This window comes from Oncorhynchus mykiss, chromosome 13 (assembly GCF_057628025.1).
Source record: "Oncorhynchus mykiss isolate SJ-2025 chromosome 13, ASM5762802v1, whole genome shotgun sequence".
In the NCBI taxonomy this organism is placed as follows: domain Eukaryota; kingdom Metazoa; phylum Chordata; class Actinopteri; order Salmoniformes; family Salmonidae; genus Oncorhynchus; species Oncorhynchus mykiss.
This window is the reverse complement of record NC_143034.1, coordinates 8,646,531-8,669,961: the sequence shown is the minus strand read 5'-3', so window position 1 is coordinate 8,669,961 and position 23,431 is coordinate 8,646,531. Positions and strand designations below refer to the sequence as shown.

The window sequence follows — 23,431 nt, the reverse complement described above, 5'->3', positions numbered from 1 at the left end:
AGAGGGTGGGGTGACAGACTCAGGTAGGAGAGAGAGAGGAGGGGGATGACACTCAGGTAGGAGAGAGAGAGAGGGTGGGGTGACAGAGTCAGGTAGGAGAGAGAGAGGGGGGGGGTGACAGACTCAGGTAGGAGAGAGAGAGGGGGGGGGGGTGACAGACTCAGGTAGGAGAGAGAGGGGGGGGGGGTGACAGACTCAGGTAAGAGAAAGGGGGGGAGCTGTCTTAATGTGAATGGCTTTCTGGGATTGTGTGTGTGTGTAGGTTAGTCATGCTGTGTCATTCATCTTCTCTGTCTGATCTCTCTTCAGGGAGGATGAGGAAGATGAGCAGCTCAATAAGATGATGAAGACCCTAGGTCAGTCCCTACACCACACATCTAGGATCAGTTTATCTTCTATAACCCTTATCAAACCCAAGGTCAGTCCCTACACAACACATCTAGGATCAGTTTATCTTCTATAACCCTTATCAAACCCAAGGTCAGTCCCTACACAACACATCTAGGATCAGTTTATCTTCTATAACCCTTATCAAACCCAAGGTCAGTCCCTACACAACACATCTAGGATCAGTTTATCTTCTATAACCCTTATCAAACCCAAGGTCAGTCCCTACACAACACATCTAGGATCAGTTTATCTTCTATAACCCTTATCAAACCCAAGGTCAGTCCCTACACAACACATCTAGGATCAGTTTATCTTCTATAACCCTTATCAAACCCAAGGTCAGTCCCTACACAACACATCTAGGATCAGTTTATCTTCTATAACCCTAGGTCAGTCCCTACACAACACATCTAGGATCAGTTTATCTTCTATAACCCAAGGTCAGTCCCTACACAACACATCTAGGATCAGTTTATCTTCTATAACCCAAGGTCAGTCCCTACACAACACATCTAGGATCAGTTTCCCTTCTGTAACCCAAGGTCAGTCCCTACACAACACATCTAGGATCAGTTTCCTTTCTGTAACCCAAGGTCAGTCCCTACACAACACATCTAGGATCGGTTTATCTTCTATAACCCTAGGTCAGTCCCTACACAACACATCTAGGATCAGTTTATCTTCTATAACCCTTATCAAACCCAAGGTCAGTCCCTACACAACACATCTAGGATCAGTTTATCTTCTATAACCCAAGGTCAGTCCCTACACAACACATCTAGGATCAGTTTATCTTCTATAACCCAAGGTCAGTCCCTACACAACACATCTAGGATCAGTTTATCTTCTATAACCCAAGGTCAGTCCCTACACAACACATCTAGGATCAGTTTATCTTCTATAACCCAAGGTCAGTCCCTACACAACACATCTAGGATCAGTTTCCCTTCTATAACCCAAGGTCAGTCCCTACACAACACATCTAGGATCAGTTTCCCTTCTGTAACCCAAGGTCAGTCCCTACACAACACATCTAGGATCAGTTTATCTTCTATAACCCAAGGTCAGTCCCTACACAACACATCTAGGATCAGTTTATCTTCTATAACCCAAGGTCAGTCCCTACACAACACATCTAGGATCAGTTTCCCTTCTATAACCCAAGGTCAGTCCCTACACTACACATCTAGGATCAGTTTATCTTCTATAACCCTTATCAGAACCAGAAAGGGAGAAAACTGAGCTAATTGGCTAAATAATTTGGCTAACCCTTCCTACCTGTGAACACACACACACACACACACACACACACACACATATCAAACCACACCCCGAAACCAACTCTGGTTTGAATTCAGTCATGGCTGCTAGCATTTCTTAATGAACTGACTGAAATCAGGAAGTGCTATCGCTCCTCAACTGTGTGAATCATCCCTCTAATAATGTTCTCTCTAACCCTCTGTATCTATGGAGAACCTCTCTAACCCTCTGTATGTATGGAGAACCTCTCTAACCCTCTGTATCTATGGAGAACCTCTCTAACCCTCTGTATCCTATGGAGAACCTCTCTAACCCTCTCTATCCTATGGAGAACCTCTCTAACCCTCTGTATCTATGGAGAACCTCTAACCCTCTGTATCCTATGGAGAACCTCTCTAACCCTCTATCCTATGGAGAACCTCTAACCCTCTCTATCTTATGGAGAACCTCTCTAACCCTCTGTATCTATGGAGAACCTCTCTAACCCTCTGTATCTATGGAGAACCTCTCTAACCCTCTGTATCTATGGAGAACCTCTCTAACCCTCTGTATCTATGGAGAACCTCTCTAACCCTCTGTATCCTATGGAGAACCTCTCTAACCCTCTGTATCTATGGAGAACCTCTCTAACCCTCTGTATCTATGGAGAACCTCTCTAACCCTCTGTATCTATGGAGAACCTCTGTATCTATGGAGAACCTCTCTAACCCTCTGTATCCTATGGAGAACCTCTCTAACCCTCTGTATCTATGGAGAACCTCTCTAACCCTCTGTATCTATGGAGAACCTCTATAACCCTCTGTATCTATGGAGAACCTCTATAACCCTCTGTATCTATGGAGAACCTCTCTAACCCTCTGTATCTATGGAGAACCTCTCTAACCCTCTGTATCTATGGAGAACCTCTCTAACCCTCTGTATCTATGGAGAACCTCTCTAACCCTCTGTATCTATGGAGAACCTCTCTAACCCTCTGTATCTATGGAGAACCTCTCTAACCCTCTGTATCCTATGGAGAACCTCTCTAACCCTCTGTATCGATGGAGAACCTCTGTATCTATGGAGAACCTACCTCTACTCTCTCTCGCTCTACTTCTACTCTCTACCACTCCTCTCTCTCATCCCATCCTTTCTCTCTCATCCCATCCTCTCTCTCTCATCCCATCCTCTCTCTCTCATCCCATCCTCTCTCTCTCTCATCCCATCCTCTCTCTCTCTCATCCCATCCTCTCTCTCTCTCATCCCATCCTCTCTCTCTCTCATCCCATCCTCTCTCTCTCTCATCCCATCCTCTCTCTCTCTCTCATCTCATCCTCTCTCTCTCTCATCTCATCCTCTCTCTCTCTCATCCCATCCTCTCTCTCTCTCATCCCATCCTCTCTCTCTCTCATCCCATCCTCTCTCTCTCTCATCCCATCCTCTCTCTCTCTCATCCCATCCTCTCTCTCTCTCATCCCATCCTCTCTCTCTCTCATCCCATCCTCTCTCTCTCTCTCATCCCATCCTCTCTCTCTCTCTCATCTCATCCTCTCTCTCTCTCATCTCATCCTCTCTCTCTCTCATCCCATCCTCTCTCTCTCTCATCCCATCCTCTCTCTCTCTCATCCCATCCTCTCTCTCTCTCATCCCATCCTCTCTCTCTCTCATCCCATCCTCTCTCTCTCTCATCCCATCCTCTCTCTCTCTCATCCCATCCTCTCTCTCTCTCATCCCATCCTCTCTCTCTCTCATCCCATCCTCTCTCTCTCTCATCCCATCCTCTCTCTCTCTCTCATCTCATCCTCTCTCTCTCTCATCTCATCCTCTCTCTCTCTCATCCCATCCTCTCTCTCTCCCTCATCCCATCCTCTCTCTCTCCCTCATCCCATCCTCTCTCTCTTTCAGACACAAAGAAAGAAAAGAAGAAGAAGTCCAGCTTCAAGTTGTTTGGTAGGAACAAGAAGGAGGGATGATGTCACGGGGAGGAACTCTGGGACACACTGTTACCCTGCTTGAGATGTGGTTATCACTGTTTTGATAGTTGATGTATTGAAGTCTGTTAGATCTCTGGTTCATGTCTATAATACCCTCCTGACATGAACCAGCCCTGAAACCCAGTATAACACTACACCACCCGGTGTCTGTATGTAATGTGTCTATAATACCCTCCTGACATGAACCAGAGACCTGAAACCCAGTATAACACTACACCACCTGGTGTCTGTATGTAATGTGTCTATAATACCCTCCTGACATGAACCAGCCCTGAAACCCAGTATAACACTACACCACCCGGTGTCTGTATGTAATGTGTCTATAATACCCTCCTGACATGAACCAGAGACCTGAAACCCAGTATAACACTACACCACCCGGTGTCTGTATGTAATGTGTCTATAATACCCTCCTGACATGAACCAGAGACCTGAAACCCAGTATAACACTACACCACCCGGTGTCTGTATATAATGTGTCTATAATACCCTCCTGACATGAACCAGAGACCTGAAACCCAGTATAACACTACACCACCCGGTGTCTGTATGTAATGTGTCTATAATACCCTCCTGACATGAACCAGCCCTGAAACCCAGTATAACACTACACCACCCGGTGTCTGTATGTAATGTGTCTATAATACCCTCTTGACATGAACCAGAGACCTGAAACCCAGTATAACACTACACCACCCGGTGTCTGTATGTAATGTGTCTATAATACCCTCCTGACATGAACCAGAGACCTGAAACCCAGTATAACACTACACCACCCGGTGTCTGTATGTAATGTGTCTATAATACCCTCCTGACATGAACCAGAGACCTGAAACCCAGTATAACACTACACCACCCGGTGTCTGTATGTAATGTGTCTATAATACCCTCCTGACATGAACCAGAGACCTGAAACCCAGTATAACACTACACCACCCGGTGTCTGTATGTAATGTGTCTATAATACCCTCCTGACATGAACCAGAGACCTGAAACCCAGTATAACACTACACCACCCGGTGTCTGTATGTAATGTGTCTATAATACCCTCCTGACATGAACCAGCCCTGAAACCCAGTATAACACTACACCACCCGGTGTCTGTATGTAATGTGTCTATAATACCCTCCTGACATGAACCAGAGACCTGAAACCCAGTATAACACTACACCACCCGGTGTCTGTATGTAATGTGTCTATAATACCCTCCTGACATGAACCAGCCCTGAAACCCAGTATAACACTACACCACCCGGTGTCTGTATGTAATGTGTCTATAATACCCTCCTGACATGAACCAGAGACCTGAAACCCAGTATAACACTACACCACCCGGTGTCTGTATGTAATGTGTCTATAATACCCTCCTGACATGAACCAGCCCTGAAACCCAGTATAACACTACACCACCCGGTGTCTGTATGTAATGTGTCTATAATACCCTCCTGACATGAACCAGAGACCTGAAACCCAGTATAACACTACACCACCCGGTGTCTGTATGTAATGTGTCTATAATACCCTCCTGACATGAACCAGAGACCTGAAACCCAGTATAACACTACACCACCCGGTGTCTGTATGTAATGTGTGTGGTTAGTTAATCTGTATGATGGGGATTATGTAGGGATTAGAAGATATCAAAGGAACTACGGCCTCACTGCCTAATAATGACTCACTGCTAATGGCTGACATCACTCAACCGTGTGTCTGTCTGTAAGTAATGTAATGACTCACTGCTAATGGCTGACATCACTCAACCGTGTGTCTGTCTGTAAGTAATGTAATGACATCACTCAACCGTGTGTCTGTCTGTAAGTAATGTAATGACTCACTGCTAAACATCACTCAACCGTGTGTCTGTCTGTAAGTAATGTAATGACATCACTCAACCGTGTGTCTGTCTGTAAGTAATGTAATGACTCACTGCTAATGGATGACATCACTCAACCGTGTGTCCTTTGCCCTCTGCTGTTTTTAAGTCACCCATGTTTACAAGCTACAGAGAGAAGTTGTTTTGTTGAGGGGTCGGACAACTCTTCTTATGACATACCTATCATCACGTTTCTCTGTGGCTTCATCTGTCCCATGGGATGGTTTATCTTCTGACCCCAGATCAGATGTTAGCTCTGTAATCGCCCCCCCCTTAGTTCGTTTTATAATGTTATGTCCTGACCCCAGATCAGTGATGAGTGTCTTATGAGCTTTTATTAAGCAGCATTTTGCATTGATCAAAGTTAATGTGTATAAATGCTGGCCCTTCAGCCAAAGGGGTTTTTATTCCTTATAAGAGACTCGCTTTTACCATTTAACATTCTGTTCTAATGATCAGTGGTGCCTTAGTGACATCACATTCTGTTATAATGATCAGTGGTGCCTTAGTGACATCACATTCTGTTATAATGATCAGTGGTGCCTTAGTGACATCACATTCTGTTATAATGATCAGTGGTGCCTTAGTGACATCACATTCTGTTATAATGATCAGTGGTGCCTTAGTGACATCACATTCTGTTATAATGATCAGTGGTGCCTTAGTGACATCACATTCTGTTATAATGATCAGTGGTGCCTTAGTGACATCACATTCTGTTATAATGATCAGTGGTGCCTTAGTGACATCACATTCTGTTATAATGATCAGTGGTGCCTTAGTGACATCACATTCTGTTATAATGATCAGTGGTGCCTTAGTGACATCACATTCTGTTATAATGATCAGTGGTGCCTTAGTGACATCACATTCTGTTATAATGATCAGTGGTGCCTTAGTGACATCACATTCTGTTATAATGATCAATGGTGCCTTAGTGACATCACATTCTGTTATAATGATCAGTGGTGCCTTAGTGACATCACATTCTGTTATAATGATCAGTGGTGCCTTAGTGACATCACATTCTGGTATAATGATCAGTGGTTCCTTAGTGACATCACATTCTGTTATAGTGATCACTGGTGCCTTAGTGACATCACATTCTGTTATAGTGATCAGTGGTGCCTTAGTGACATCACGTTCTGTTATAATGATCAGTGGTGCCTTACTGACATCACATTCTGTTATAGTGATCAGTGGTGCCTTAGTGACATCACATTCTGTCATAATGATCAGTGGTGCCTTAGTGACATCACATTCTGTTTATAATGATCAGTGGTGCCTTAGTGACATCACATTCTGGTATAATGATCAATAGTGGACAACAGAAATGTGGCCAGTTTTTGTCTTGTGGAGAAACCAGGAAATGGATGATTTGACCAGGAAATGAATGATTTGACCAGGAAATGAATGCGTGAATGATTTGATCCATATTGGATCTGAGCGTGAATGTGCTATTCAAAATGGTCAATACCTGTGTCGTCATTGATTAGGGGGCAATTTGTTTTAGCTAACGGCACTTTTAATAAATTACAATTAACTGTTTTCTTTTTAGATGGTTGTGTCAGAATTGAGACGTTTTATGAATCGGGAGAATTGTTAAACGTCCGGGGGTTTTTCCCTCTGTATAATTTGTGGTTTTATCAGAATGGAGAGTTGTCTTTCTAATTCAACACACTGATATTGAAGGAGCTGTAATCAACTGTGGAAGGCAGACTACAGTTGGACCAAAACCACTAAAAGCATGTAACTGCTCCTGGGTTCCCATGTGTCTCCCTGAATATACTGTCCTGTGTCTGCTGGTTATTCCTGATATAAAAGCATGTAACTGCTCCTGTGTTCCCATGTGTCTCCCTGAATATACTGTCCTGTGTCTCTGCTGGTTATTCCTGATATCTCCTTATTTCTTCAATAAATTCAATAATGATGGAAAATGTACATTTTGCCCTGGTTGTTAAATATTTATTTCCTCACTATATATATATATATGTGTGTGTGTGTGTGTGTGTGTGTACATACAGTTGAATTTCGAAGTTTACATACACTTATGTTGGAGTTATTAAAACTCGTTTTTCAACCACTCCACAAATTTCTTGTTAACAAACTATAGTTTTGGCCACCAGATGGTGGCACTCACCAGCTCTGTCTCTTCCCTCCGGCCACCAGATGGTGGCACTCACCAGCTCTGTCTCTTCCTTCCTCCGGCCACCAGATGGTGGCGCTCACCAGCTCTGTCTCTTCCCTCCTCCGGCCACCAGATGGTGGCACTCACCAGCTCTGTCTCTTCCCTCCGGCCACCAGATGGTGGCACTCACCAGCTCTGTCTCTTCCTTCCTCCGGCCACCAGATGGTGGCACTCACCATCTCTGTCTCTTCCCTCCTCCAGCCACCAGATGGTGGCACTCACCAGCTCTGTCTCTTCCCTCCTCCGGCAACTTCCCACAAATGGTAATGAATTAGTTTGATGGAGGAAATGATACTTATATATCATTTATAACTGTCATTTATACCAGTCATTTATACCAGTCATTTATAACTGTCATTTATAACTGTCATTTATACCAGTCATTTATAACTGTCATTTATACCAGTCATTTATACCAGTCATTTATAACTGTCATATATACCTGTCATTTATAACTGTCATTTAGACCAGTCATTTAGACCAGTCATTTATAACTGTCATTTATACCAGTCATTTATACCAGTCATTTATACCAGTCATTTATACCAGTCATTTATACCAGTCATTTATACCAGTCATTTATACCAGTCATTTATACCAGTCATTTATACCAGTCATTTAGACCAGTCATTTAGACCAGTCATTTATAACTGTCATTTAGACCAGTCATTTAGACCAGTCATTTATAACTGTCATTTATAACTGTCATTTATACCTGTCATTTATACCTGTCATTTATAACTGTCATTTATAACTGTCATTTAGACCAGTCATTTAGACCAGTCATTTATACTAGTCATTTAGACCAGTCATTTATAACTGTCATTTATAACTGTCATTTATACCTGTCATTTATACCTGTCATTTATAACTGTCCAGCTCTGTCTCTTCCCTCCGGCCACCAGATGGTGGCACTCACCAGCTCTGTCTCTTCCTTCCTCCGGCCACCAGATGGTGGCGCTCACCAGCTCTGTCTCTTCCCTCCTCCGGCCACCAGATGGTGGCACTCACCAGCTCTGTCTCTTCCCTCCGGCCACCAGATGGTGGCACTCACCAGCTCTGTCTCTTCCTTCCTCCGGCCACCAGATGGTGGCACTCACCATCTCTGTCTCTTCCCTCCTCCAGCCACCAGATGGTGGCACTCACCAGCTCTGTCTCTTCCCTCCTCCGGCAACTTCCCACAAATGGTAATGAATTAGTTTGATGGAGGAAATGATACTTATATATCATTTATAACTGTCATTTATACCAGTCATTTATACCAGTCATTTATAACTGTCATTTATAACTGTCATTTATACCAGTCATTTATAACTGTCATTTATACCAGTCATTTATACCAGTCATTTATAACTGTCATATATACCTGTCATTTATAACTGTCATTTAGACCAGTCATTTAGACCAGTCATTTATAACTGTCATTTATACCAGTCATTTATACCAGTCATTTATACCAGTCATTTATACCAGTCATTTATACCAGTCATTTATACCAGTCATTTATACCAGTCATTTATACCAGTCATTTATACCAGTCATTTAGACCAGTCATTTAGACCAGTCATTTATAACTGTCATTTAGACCAGTCATTTAGACCAGTCATTTATAACTGTCATTTATAACTGTCATTTATACCTGTCATTTATACCTGTCATTTATAACTGTCATTTATAACTGTCATTTAGACCAGTCATTTAGACCAGTCATTTATACTAGTCATTTAGACCAGTCATTTATAACTGTCATTTATAACTGTCATTTATACCTGTCATTTATACCTGTCATTTATAACTGTCATTTAGACCAGTCATTTATACCAGTCATTTATACCTGTCATTTATACCTGTCATTTATACCTGTCATTTATACCTGTCATTTATAACTGTCATTTAGACCAGTCATTTATACCTGTCATTTATACCTGTCATTTATACCTGTCATTTAGACCAGTCATTTAGACCAGTCATTTATAACTGTCATTTAGACCAGTCATTTATAACTGTCATTTAGACCAGTCATTTATACTAGTCATTTATACTAGTCATTTATAACTGTCATTTATACCAGTCATTTATACCAGTCATTTATACCAGTCATTTATACCAGTCATTTATACCAGTCATTTATACCTGTCATTTTCTTTTAAATCAGTGAAGGGAAGTTAACAAGTGCACCTTTTGGAAGGAAAGAGCGATAATTGGTTCACAGCTCGTCTCATAGTGTCACACACACATGAATGGCAATTACAGAAAGGTGGTGTTTGAGTTAATTAAGGTGTGTCCCCTTCGACCCTTCTGCAGTGAAGGACTAAACTAGTGTCAGAGTGTGTCGCCTACCAAACAAACAGGCTCCGTCCCAATTATCTCTCTTTCCTCCCAGAAGTGTGCACTTGTTCACGACCCCTTCACCGATTTGAAAGAAAATGACTGGTATAAGAAATATGGAAGGAACTCCCACTAAAGCCTGTGTCTCCACCAATCCAATATATATATAAAATATATATAGATTTAGATTTTTAAAGATTTTTGGGAAGTAGTACACTTCAGGAGGAAGGAGAGATCATTGGGGCGGCAGGGTAGCCTAGTGGTTAGAGCGTTGGACTAGTAACCGGAAGGTTGCGAGTTCAAACCCCCGAGCTGACAAGGTACAAATCTGTCGTTCTGCCCCTGAACAGGCAGTTAACCCACTGTTCCCAGGCCGTCATTGAAAATAAGAATTTGTTCTTAACTGACTTGCCTGGTTAAATAAAGGTAAAATAAATAAAAAAATAAAAAAAATTGGGACGTTCCCAGAGAGAAAGTCTGCAAAACAGACTGGAGAATAATAGATTAGAACTACTGATATCAGATTAAGATATATAGTAAACATTGTGAACCGCTACGTTCACAGAAACCAACAAGATATATAGTAAACATTGTGAACCGCTACGTTCACAGAAACCAACAAGATATATAGTAAACATTGTGAACCGCTACGTTCACAGAAACCAACAAGACATATAGTAAACATGGTGAACCGCTACGTTCACAGAAACCAACAAGATATATAGTAAACATTGTGAACCGCTACGTTCACAGAAACCAACAAGATATATAGTAAACATTGTGAACCGCTACGTTCACAGAAACCAACAAGATATATAGTAAACATTGTGAACCGCTAAGTTCACAGAAACCAACAAGATATATAGTAAACATTGTGAACCGCTACGTTCACAGAAACCAACAAGATATATAGTAAACATTGTGAACCGCTACGTTCACAGAAACCAACAAGACATATAGTAAACATGGTGAACCGCTACGTTCACAGAAACCAACAAGATATATAGTAAACATGGTGAACCGCTACGTTCACAGAAACCAACAAGATATATAGTAAACATTGTGAACCGCTACGTTCACAGAAACCAACAGGATATATAGTAAACATTGTGAACCGATACGTTCACAGAAACCAACAGGATATATAGTAAACATTGTGAACCGCGTCCTGTCCATCTAACAGGAAGTTGTTGGTTTTTAACACCGTGAAATTCAATTCTCCCCAAAGTCAGGCCGTCATTCTGTTTGGGGAAAATGTAAGCTTTGATTCTTTTGTTTTACGGAAGGGGGGGATCTCTCTCGCTCTCTCTCGCTCTCTCTCTCACTCTCTCTCTCACTCTTTCCCTCTCCGTCTCTTTGATGTGGAAATCAGATGTGTGACTCTGAAACAGTCATTTTTTATCTTTGGAAGTAATGTGTGTGTTTAGGGGCGTGAGGCACATCTGTGAAAAACTGTGAAATGGCCCCAACTTCAGAGCTTGACAGTTTTCAGTGGGATCGTCTATGAGCCTCTCTCTCTCTCCCTCCCTCTTTCTCTCTCACTCCCCCTCCCCTCCTCCCCCCCTCTCCTCTCTCCTGTATAAAGGGTTTGTTCTAAGGTATAAATGTGTCTTTGTGACTGGGAGCTGGAAAAGCCATCACAGCTCTCACCTACTCCCCTCTGAGCCCCTGCATGTCGCCCATGCGGTCACACACACACACACACACACACACACACACACACACACACACACACACACACACACACACCTTGTCAGGTTGGAAATCATTTCACCCCTAGCAGGTTTCTAGTTCAGGATCTCTCTTTGTGTTTCTCTAAGTGTCTGTGACTAGATGGGTGTCTGCTCAGTGTGTTTGTGTGTGTGTGTCTGCTCAGTGTGTGTGTGTCTGCTCAGTGTGTTTGTGTGTGTGTCTGCTCAGTGTGTTTGTGTGTGTATGTCTGCTCAGTTTGTGTGTATGTGTGTGCGCTCAGTGTGTGTGCTCTCAGTGTGTGTCTGCTCAGTGTGTGTGTGTGTGTCTGCTCAGTGTGTGTGTGTGTGTCTGCTCAGTGTGTGTGTGTGTGTGTCTAATCAGTGTGTGTGTGTGTGTCTGCTCAGTGTATATGTGTGTCTGCTCAGTGTATGTGTATGTTTGTGTGTGTCTGCTCAGTGTGTGTGTGTCTCTGCTCAGTGTGTGTGTGTGTCTGCTCAGTGTGTGTGTGTCTGCTCAGTGTGTGTGTGTGTGTGTGTGTCTTGTCAGTGTGTGTGTGTCTGCTCTGTGTGTGTGTGTGTGTGTGTGTGTGTGTCTTGTCAGTGTGTGTGTGTCTGCTCAGAGTGTGTGTCTACTAAGTGTGTGTCAGCTCAGTGTGTGTGTGTGTGTCTGCTCAGTGTGTGTGTGTCTGCTCAGTGTGTGTGTGTGTCTGCTCAGTGTGTGTGTCTGCTCAGTGTGTGTGTGTGTGTGTGTCTTTGATGCACCTTGTTGTCTTATCTCCACACCCCAGAGGTTAATGAAGTACTACCTCTCTCTCAACCGTGTGTGTCCTGCTCCGTGTGTGTGTGTCTGCTCAATGTGTGTGTGTGTGTGTCTGCTCTGTGTGTGTGTTTGTGTAATCCTGAAGATATGTATTACCAGCTGATTGACAGAAGCAGAAAGGACTCAAGAAGATGAAGAGACCTGAAGTGGCAATCTGGAGGGTGGAAGTGAGAGGAAGGGAGAGAGAGAGGGAGAGGGAGAGAGAGAGAGAGAGCGGGGAGAGGAGAGGAGAGGAGAGGGAGGGAGGGAGGGAGGAAGGGGGAGAGAGAGAAAGGGAGAGAGAGAGAGAGAGCGGGAAGGGGGAGAGAGAAAGGGAGGGAGAGAGAGAGAGCGGGGAGGGGAAGAGAGAGGGAGAGGACAGAAGAGGGGAGGGAGAGGAGAAGAGAGAGAGAAAGGGAGGGAGAGAGAGAGCGAGGAGAGAGGAGAGGGGAGGGAGGGAGAGGGGAGGAGGAGGGAGAGGAGAGGGGGAGGGAGGGAGAGGAGAGGAGAGGAGAGACTAAGTGTCTTCATCAGCGAAGTCACCTGTGATACAAGTCAGTATTCGGGGTTGATCTATGTTTGAGGATGTGGGGAGAAGATGTGGAGTCTGGCCACTAGGGGCAACGGTGAGGCTGTTACCTTCCAGTAGGTTTCAGTTCTGCAGGGTGTTGTGGACGGGGATGGCAGAGAGGTGTCTCATTCCAGAGGATCAATCCTGTGATTTAAGCCCTAACATCAACCCTAACCTTAACCATTCAGAGTTAATGATTAACCTTAACCATTCAGAGTTAATGTCTAACCTTAACCCTAACCTTAACCATTCAGAGTTAATGTCTAACCTTAACCATTCACAGTTAATGCCCAACCTTAACCATTCAGAGTTAATGTCTAACCTTAACCATTCAGAGTTAATGTCTAACCTTAACCATTCAGAGTTAATGCCTAACCTTAACCATTTAGAGTTAATGTCTAACCTTAACCATTCAGAGTTAATGCCTAACCTTAACCTTAACCATTCAGATTTAATGTCTAACCTTAACCATTCAGAGTTAATGTCTAACCTTAACCATTCAGAGTTAATGCCTAACCTTAACCATTCAGAGTTAATGTCTAACCTTAACCATTCAGATTTAATGTCTAACCTTAACCATTCAGAGTTAATGCCTAACCTTAACCATTCAGAGTTAATGTCTAACCTTAACCATTCAGAGTTCATGCCTAACCTTAACCCTAACCTTAACCATTCAGAGTTAATGCCTAACCTTAACCCTAACCTTAACCATTCAGAGTTAATGCCTAACCTTAACCATTCAGCGTTAATGCCTAACCTTAACCATTCAGAGTTAATGTCTAACCTTAACCATTCAGAGTTAATGCCTAACCTTAACCCTAACCTTAACCATTCAGAGTTAATGTCTAACCTTAACCATTCAGAGTTAATGCCTAACCTTAACCATTCAGAGTTAATGTCTATCCTTAACCATTCAGATTTAATGATTAACCTTAACCCTAACCTTGACCATTCAGAGTTAATGTCTAACCTCAACCATTCAGAGTTAATGCCTGAAGTTAAATTTAAACAAAATGTGATGTTTGAAAAACATAGATGAACGTTTAATTCTGACGTGAGACTGTGAGATCTAGTTGGTCTTCGTAGTATAACTGAGTCAGGAGGAGATTCTGAACTAAACTGATAGCATTTCTCTCTCTTACTCAACGTCCTACTCTTCCTCTCTCTCCCTCCTACTCTCCCTCTCTCTATCCCTCCTACTCTTCCTCTCTATCCCTCCTACTCTCCCTCTCTCTCTCCCTCCTACTCTCCCTCCCTCTATCCCTCCTACTCTTTCTCCCTCTATCCCTCCTACTCTTCCTCCCTCTATCCCTCCTACTCTTCCTCTCTATCCCTCATACTCTTCCTCTCTATCCCTCCTACTCTCCCTCTCTCTCTCCCTCCTACTCTCCCTCCCTCTATCCCTCCTACTCTTTCTCCCTCTATCCCTCCTACTCTCCCTCTCTATCCCTCCTACTCTCCCTCTCTCTCTCCCTCCTACTCTCCCTCCCTCTATCCCTCCTACTCTCCCTCTCTCTATCCCTCCTACTCTTCCTCCCTCTATCCCTCCTACTCTCCCTCCCTCTATCCCTCCTACTCTTCCTCTCTATCCCTCATACTCTTCGTCTCTATCCCTCCTACTCTCCCTCTCTCTCTCCCTCCTACTCTCCCTCCCTCTATCCCTCCTACTCTTTCTCCCTCTATCCCTCCTACTCTCCCTCTCTCTCTCCCTCCTACTCTCCCTCTCTCTCTCCCTCCTACTCTCCCTCCCTCTATCCCTCCTACTCTTCCTCCCTCTATCCCTCCTACTCTCCCTCTCTCTATCCCTCCTACTCTTCCTCCCTCTATCCCTCCTACTCTTCCTCTCTCTATCCCTCCTACTCTTTCTCCCTCTATCCCTCCTACTCTTCCTCCCTCTATCCCTCCTACTCTTCCTTTTCCTCTCCCTCCTACTCTTCCTCTCTATCCCTCCTACTCTTCCTCCCTCTATCCCTCCTACTCTTCCTTTTCCTCTCCCTCCTACTCTTCCTCTCTATCCCTCCTACTCTTCCTCCCTCTATCCCTCCTACTCTCCCTCTCTCTATCCCTCCTACTCTTCCTCCCTCTATCCCTCCTACTCTCCCTCTCTCTATCCCTCCTACTCTTCCTCCCTCTATCCCTCCTACTCTTCCTCTCTCTATCCCTCCTACTCTTTCTCCCTCTATCCCTCCTACTCTTCCTCCCTCTATCCCTCCTACTCTTCCTCTCTATCCCTCCTACTCTTCCTCCCTCTATCCCTCCTACTCTCCCTCTCTCTTTCCCTCCTACTCTCCCTCTCTCTATCCCTCCTACTCTTCCTCCCTCTATCCCTCCTACTCTTCCTCTCTATCCCTCCTACTCTTTCTCCCTCTATCCCTCCTACTCTTCCTCCCTCTATCCCTCCTACTCTTCCTCTCTATCCCTCCTACTCTTCCTCCCTCTATCCCTCCTACTCTCCCTCTCTCTATCCCTCCTACTCTTCCTCCCTCTATCCCTCCTACTCTCCCTCTCTCTATCCCTCCTACTCTTCCTCCCTCTATCCCTCCTACTCTTCCTCTCTCTATCCCTCCTACTCTCCCTCTCTCTTTCCCTCCTACTCTCCCTCTCTCTATCCCTCCTACTCTTTCTCCCTCTATCCCTCCTACTCTTCCTCCCTCTATCCCTCCTACTCTTCCTCTCTATCCCTCATACTCTTCCTCCCTCTATCCCTCCTACTCTTCCTCTCTATCCCTCATACTCATCCTCTCTATCCCTCCTACTCTTACTTTTCCTCTCCTTCCTACTCTTCCTCTCTCTCCCTCGTACTCTTCCTCTCTCTGTCCCTCCTACTCTTCCTCTCTCTCCCTCCTACTCTTCCTCTCTCTCCCTCCTACTCTTCCTCCCTCTCCCTCCTACTCTTCATCTCTCTTCCTCTTACTCCTCCTCTCTCTCCTTCCTACTCTTCATTTCTCTCCATCCTACTCTTCCTCTCTCTTTCCTACTCTTCATCTCTCCCTCGTACTCCTCCTCTCTCTCTCTCCTATTCTTCCTCTCTCTCTACTACTCTTCCCCTCTCTCGCCTACTCTTCATCTCTCTCCCTCCTACTCTTCCTCTCTCTCCTTCCTACTCTTCATCTCTCTCCCTCCTACTTTTCCCCTCTCTCCCTCCTACTCTTCCCCTCTCTCTCCTACTCTTCATCTCTCTCCCTCGTACTCCTCCCCTCTCTCTCTCCTCCTCTTCCTCTCTCTCTCCTATTCTTCCTCTCTCTCTCCTACTCTTCCTCTCTCTCTCCTACTCTTCCTCTCTCTCTCTCCAACTCTTCCTCTCTCTCTCCTACTCTTCCTCTCTCTCTCTCAAACTCTTCCTCTCTCTCTCCTATTCTTCCTCTCTCTCTCTCCTACTCTTCCTCTCTCTCCCCCTATTCTTTCTCTCTCTCCTACTCTTCCTCTCTCCCTCTCCTACTCTTCCTCTCTCTCTTTCCTATTCTTCCTCTCTCCCTCCTAATCTTCCTCTTTCTCTTTCCTAGTCTTCCTCTCTCTCTTTCCTAATCTTCCTATCTCTCTCCCTTCTATTCTTCCTCTCTCTCTCCTACTCTTCCTGTCTCTTCCTATCTGTCTCTCCTCCCCCACTGTCTCAGTGAAATCTCTATGGTGTTATATATAGTGTTAATGATGTTGGGGCTCAGGTGTATTCTGATGGGACTCCACTCTAACCGCTGTCTGTATAAACGGCCTGAGACAGTTTCTTCTGTGACCTAACTCCTCGCTTAGCTACGATTGAGCACCGACGACCAAGCAGCCAACTGGTGACTTTAATACTGATGCATAACTGTTTGTGTGTGGTGTGTGTGTTTGTGCGTACGTGTGTGTGTGTGTGTGTGTCTGGTTTTTCACTCATCTGTTGCGCTGCATATTAAACACCATGAATCTCTCCTCTCTGACATCCACACTGAGCCAAACCCAACAGGCCTTCAGAGTCACTCTGTCCTGATTTTTTGGCTTGAGGCGAGACTGTGTGTGTGTGTGTGTGTGTGTCCATCATCGACCCATCACTCCGCCAGCGTTTATTACTGTCTGACTAATCATGTTTTCTGGATAAACACTCAGAGATACGTGGCAGAACACACACACACACACACACACACACACACACTCCTAAACACTAGAATTAGTGACCTTGCAGTACTTATATGGTAATAGGATAGGTCAGGAAAAACAGAGTGATTGACTCTGCTGCTGAATGATATAGAGATGTTGGCTCTAAAGTTAATATGTAGGAGACCAGAAACACAATTTATCAACTAACTGAAGGAGACCAGAAACACTATTTATCAACTAACTGAAGGAGACCAGAAACACTATTTATCAACTAACTGGAGGAGACCAGAAACACTATTTATCAACTAACTGGAGGAGACCAGAAACACTATTTATCAACTAACTGGAGACCAGAAACACTATTTATCAACTAACTGGAGGAGACCAGAAACACTATTTATCAACTAACTGAAGGAGACCAGAAACACTATTTATCAACTAACTGGAGGAGACCAGAAACACTATTTATCAACTAACTGGAGACCAGAAACACTATTTATCAACTAACTGGAGGAGACCAGAAACACTATTTATCAACTAACTGGAGACCAGAAACACTATTTATCAACTAACTGGAGACCAGAAACACTATTTATCAACTAACTGGAGGAGACCAGAAACACTATTTATCAACTAACTGGAGACCAGAAACACTATTTATCAACTAACTGGAGACCAGAAACACTATTTATCAACTAACTGGAGACCAGAAACACTATTTATCAACTAACTGGAGACCAGAAACACTATTTATCAACTAACTGGAGACCAGAAACACTATTTATCAACTAACTGGAGGAGACCAGAAACACTATTTATCAACTAACTGGAGACCAGAAACACTATTTATCAACTAACTGGAGACCAGAAACACTATTTATCAACTAACTGGAGACCAGAAACACTATTTATCAACTAACTGGAGACCAGAAACACTATTTATCAACTAACTGGAGACCAGAAACACTATTTATCAACTAACTGAAGGAGACCAGAAACACTATTTATCAACTAACTGGAGGAGACCAGAAACACTATTTATCAACTAACTGGAGACCAGAAACACTATTTATCAACTAACTGGAGACCAGAAACACTATTTATCAACTAACTGAAGGAGACCAGAAACACTATTTATCAACTAACTGGAGACCAGAAACACTATTTATCAACTAACTGAAGGAGACCAGAAACACTATTTATCAACTAACTGAAGGAGACCAGAAACACTATTTATCAACTAACTGAAGGAGACCAGAAACACTATTTATCAACTAACTGGAGGAGACCAGAAACACTATTTATCAACTAACTGGAGGAGACCAGAAACACTATTTATCAACTAACTGGAGACCAGAAACACTATTTATCAACTAACTGGAGACCAGAAACACTATTTATCAACTAACTGAAGGAGACCAGAAACACTATTTATCAACTAACTGGAGACCAGAAACACTATTTATCAACTAACTGGAGACCAGAAACACTATTTATCAACTAACTGAAGGAGACCAGAAACACTATTTATCAACTAACTGGAGACCAGAAACACTATTTATCAACTAACTGGAGACCAGAAACACTATTTATCAACTAACTGAAGGAGACCAGAAACACTATTTATCAACTAACTGGAGACCAGAAACACTATTTATCAACTAACTGAAGGAGACCAGAAACACTATTTATCAACTAACTGAAGGAGACCAGAAACACTATTTATCAACTAACTGAAGGAGACCAGAAACACTATTTATCAACTAACTGGAGGAGACCAGAAACACTATTTATCAACTAACTGGAGGAGACCAGAAACACTATTTATCAACTAACTGGAGACCAGAAACACTATTTATCAACTAACTGGAGGAGACCAGAAACACTATTTATCAACTAACTGGAGACCAGAAACACTATTTATCAACTAACTGGAGACCAGAAACACTATTTATCAACTAACTGGAGACCAGAAACACTATTTATCAACTAACTGGAGACCAGAAACACTATTTATCAACTAACTGGAGACCAGAAACACTATTTATCAACTAACTGGAGACCAGAAACACTATTTATCAACTAACTGGAGACCAGAAACACTATTTATCAACAAACTGGAGACCAGAAACACTATTTATCAACTAACTGAAGGAGACCAGAAACACTATTTATCAACTAACTGGAGACCAGAAACACTATTTATCAACTAACTGAAGGAGACCAGAAACACTATTTATCAACTAACTGGAGACCAGAAACACTATTTATCAACTAACTGAAGGAGACCAGAAACACTATTTATCATCTAACTGGAGGAGACCAGAAACACTATTTATCAACTAACTGGAGGAGACCAGAAACACTATTTATCAACTACCTGGAGGAGACCAGAAACACTATTTATCAACTAACTGGAGACCAGAAACACTATTTATCAACTAACTGAAGGAGACCAGAAACACTATTTATCAACTAACTGAAGGAGACCAGAAACACTATTTATCAACTAACTGAAGGAGACCAGAAACACTATTTATCAACTAACTGGAGGAGACCAGAAACACTATTTATCAACTAACTGGAGACCAGAAACACTATTTATCAACTAACTGGAGGAGACCAGAAACACTATTTATCAACTAACTGGAGGAGACCAGAAACACTATTTATCAACTAACTGGAGACCAGAAACACTATTTATCAACTAACTGGAGACCAGAAACACTATTTATCAACTAACTGGAGACCAGAAACACTATTTATCAACTAACTGGAGACCAGAAACACTATTTATCAACTAACTGGAGACCAGAAACACTATTTATCAACTAACTGGAGACCAGAAACACTATTTATCAACTAACTGGAGACCAGAAACACTATTTATCAACTAACTGGAGGAGACCAGAAACACTATTTATCAACTAACTGAAGGAGACCAGAAACACTATTTATCAACTAACTGGAGACCAGAAACACTATTTATCAACTAACTGGAGACCAGAAACACTATTTATCAACTAACTGGAGGAGACCAGAAACACTATTTATCAACTAACTGAAGGAGACCAGAAACACTATTTATCAACTAACTGGAGGAGACCAGAAACACTATTTATCAACTAACTGGAGGAGACCAGAAACACTATTTATCAACTAACTGGAGGAGACCAGAAACACTATTTATCAACTAACTGAAGGAGACCAGAAACACTATTTATCAACTAACTGAAGGAGACCAGAAACACTATTTATCAACTAACTGAAGGAGACCAGAAACACTATTTATCAACTAACTGGAGGAGACCAGAAACACTATTTATCAACTAACTGGAGGAGACCAGAAACACTATTTATCAACTAACTGGAGACCAGAAACACTATTTATCAACTAACTGAAGGAGACCAGAAACACTATTTATCAACTAACTGGAGGAGACCAGAAACACTATTTATCAACTAACTGGAGGAGACCAGAAACACTATTTATCAACTAACTGGAGGAGACCAGAAACACTATTTATCAACTAACTGGAGACCAGAAACACTATTTATCAACTAACTGGAGGAGACCAGAAACACTATTTATCAACTAACTGGAGGAGACCAGAAACACTATTTATCAACTAACTGGAGACCAGAAACACTATTTATCAACTAACTGAAGACCAGAAAAACTATTTATCAACTAACTGGAGACCAGAAACACTATTTATCATCTAACTGGAGACCAGAAACACTTTATCAACTAACTGGAGACCAGAAACACTATTTATCAACTAACTGGAGACCAGAAACACTATTTATCAACTAACTGGAGACCAGAAACACTATTTATCAACTAACTGGAGACCAGAAACACTATTTATCAACTAACTGGAGACCAGAAACACTATTTATCAACTAACTGGAGACCAGAAACACTATTTATCAACTAACTGGAGACCAGAAACACTATTTATCAACTAACTGGAGACCAGAAACACTATTTATCAACTAACTGAAGGAGACCAGAAACACTATTTATCAACTAACTGGAGACCAGAAACACTATTTATCAACTAACTGGAGACCAGAAACACTATTTATCAACTAACTGAAGGAGACCAGAAACACTATTTATCAACTAACTGGAGACCAGAAACACTATTTATCAACTAACTGGAGACCAGAAACACTATTTATCAACTAACTGGAGACCAGAAACACTATTTATCAACTAACTGGAGACCAGAAACACTATTTATCAACTAACTGGAGACCAGAAACACTATTTATCAACTAACTGGAGACCAGAAACACTATTTATCAACTAACTGGAGGAGACCAGAAACACTATTTATCAACTAACTGGAGGAGACCAGAAACACTATTTATCAACTAACTGGAGACCAGAAACACTATTTATCAACTAACTGGAGGAGACCAGAAACACTATTTATCAACTAACTGGAGACCAGAAACACTATTTATCAACTAACTGGAGACCAGAAACACTATTTATCAACTAACTGGAGACCAGAAACACTATTTATCAACTAACTGGAGGAGACCAGAAACACTATTTGTCAACTAACTGGAGGAGACCAGAAACACTATTTATCAACTAACTGAAGGAGACCAGAAACACTATTTATCAACTAACTGGAGACCAGAAACACTATTTATCAACTAACTGGAGGAGACCAGAAACACTATTTATCAACTAACTGAAGGAGACCAGAAACACTATTTATCAACTAACTGGAGACCAGAAACACTATTTATCAACTAACTGGAGGAGACCAGAAACACTATTTATCAACTAACTGGAGACCAGAAACACTATTTATCAACTAACTGGAGGAGACCAGAAACACTATTTATCAACTAACTGGAGGAGACCAGAAACACTATTTATCAACTAACTGGAGGAGACCAGAAACACTATTTATCAACTAACTGGAGACCAGAAACACTATTTATCAACTAACTGGAGGAGACCAGAAACACTATTTATCAACTAACTGGAGGAGACCAGAAACACTATTTATCAACTAACTGGAGACCAGAAACACTATTTATCAACTAACTGGAGACCAGAAACACTATTTATCAACTAACTGGAGACCAGAAACACTATTTATCAACTAACTGGAGACCAGAAACACTATTTATCAACTAACTGGAGACCAGAAACACTATTAATCAACTAACTGGAGGAGACCAGAAACACTATTTGTCAACTAACTGGAGGAGACCAGAAACACTATTTATCAACTAACTGGAGACCAGAAACACTATTTATCAACTAACTGGAGGAGACCAGAAACACTATTTATCAACTAACTGGAGACCAGAAACACTATTTATCAACTAACTGGAGACCAGAAACACTATTTATCAACTAACTGGAGACCAGAAACACTATTTATCAACTAACTGGAGACCAGAAACACTATTTATCAACTAACTGGAGACCAGAAACACTATTTATCAACTAACTGGAGACCAGAAACACTATTTATCAACTAACTGGAGACCAGAAACACTATTTATCAACTAACTGAAGGAGACCAGAAACACTATTTATCAACTAACTGGAGGAGACCAGAAACACTATTTATCAACTAACTGGAGGAGACCAGAAACACTATTTATCAACTAACTGGAGACCAGAAACACTATTTATCAACTAACTGGAGACCAGAAACACTATTTATCAACTAACTGAAGGAGACCAGAAACACTATTTATCAACTAACTGGAGACCAGAAACACTATTTATCAACTAACTGGAGACCAGAAACACTATTTATCAACTAACTGGAGGAGACCAGAAACACTATTTATCAACTAACTGGAGGAGACCAGAAACACTATTTATCAACTAACTGGAGGAGACCAGAAACACTATTTATCAACTAACTGGAGACCAGAAACACTATTTATCAACTAACTGGAGACCAGAAACACTATTTATCAACTAACTGGAGACCAGAAACACTATTTATCAACTGACTGAAGGAGACCAGAAACACTATTTATCAACTAACTGGAGGAGACCAGAAACACTATTTATCAACTAACTGGAGACCAGAAACACTATTTATCAACTAACTGGAGACCAGAAACACTATTTATCAACTGACTGAAGGAGACCAGAAACACTATTTATCAACTAACTGGAGACCAGAAACACTATTTATCAACTAACTGGAGACCAGAAACACTATTTATCAACTAACTGGAGACCAGAAACACTATTTATCAACTAACTGGAGACCAGAAACACTATTTAT

At 42.2% G+C, this 23,431-nt stretch overlaps 1 protein-coding gene across 4 annotated transcripts in view; it reads left to right on the top strand.

Moving 5' to 3' along the window:
• Positions 1–3,754, top strand: part of micall2b (mical-like 2b) — a 42,659-nt gene extending 38,905 nt beyond the window's left edge. For 3 of the 4 annotated variants that reach the window (XM_090194995.1, XM_090194993.1, XM_090194996.1), the window contains 2 exons: positions 310–356; positions 3,535–3,754. In XM_090194995.1, the coding sequence (XP_090051121.1) occupies positions 310–356; positions 3,535–3,602 (115 nt within the window). In that variant the 3' untranslated portion in view covers positions 3,603–3,754. Of the gene's footprint in view, positions 1–309; positions 357–3,534 lie in introns of those variants that run through there. The other variant, XR_016485609.1, reaches the window with a different exon arrangement.
• The last annotated feature ends 19,677 nt before the right edge of the window (positions 3,755–23,431 follow it).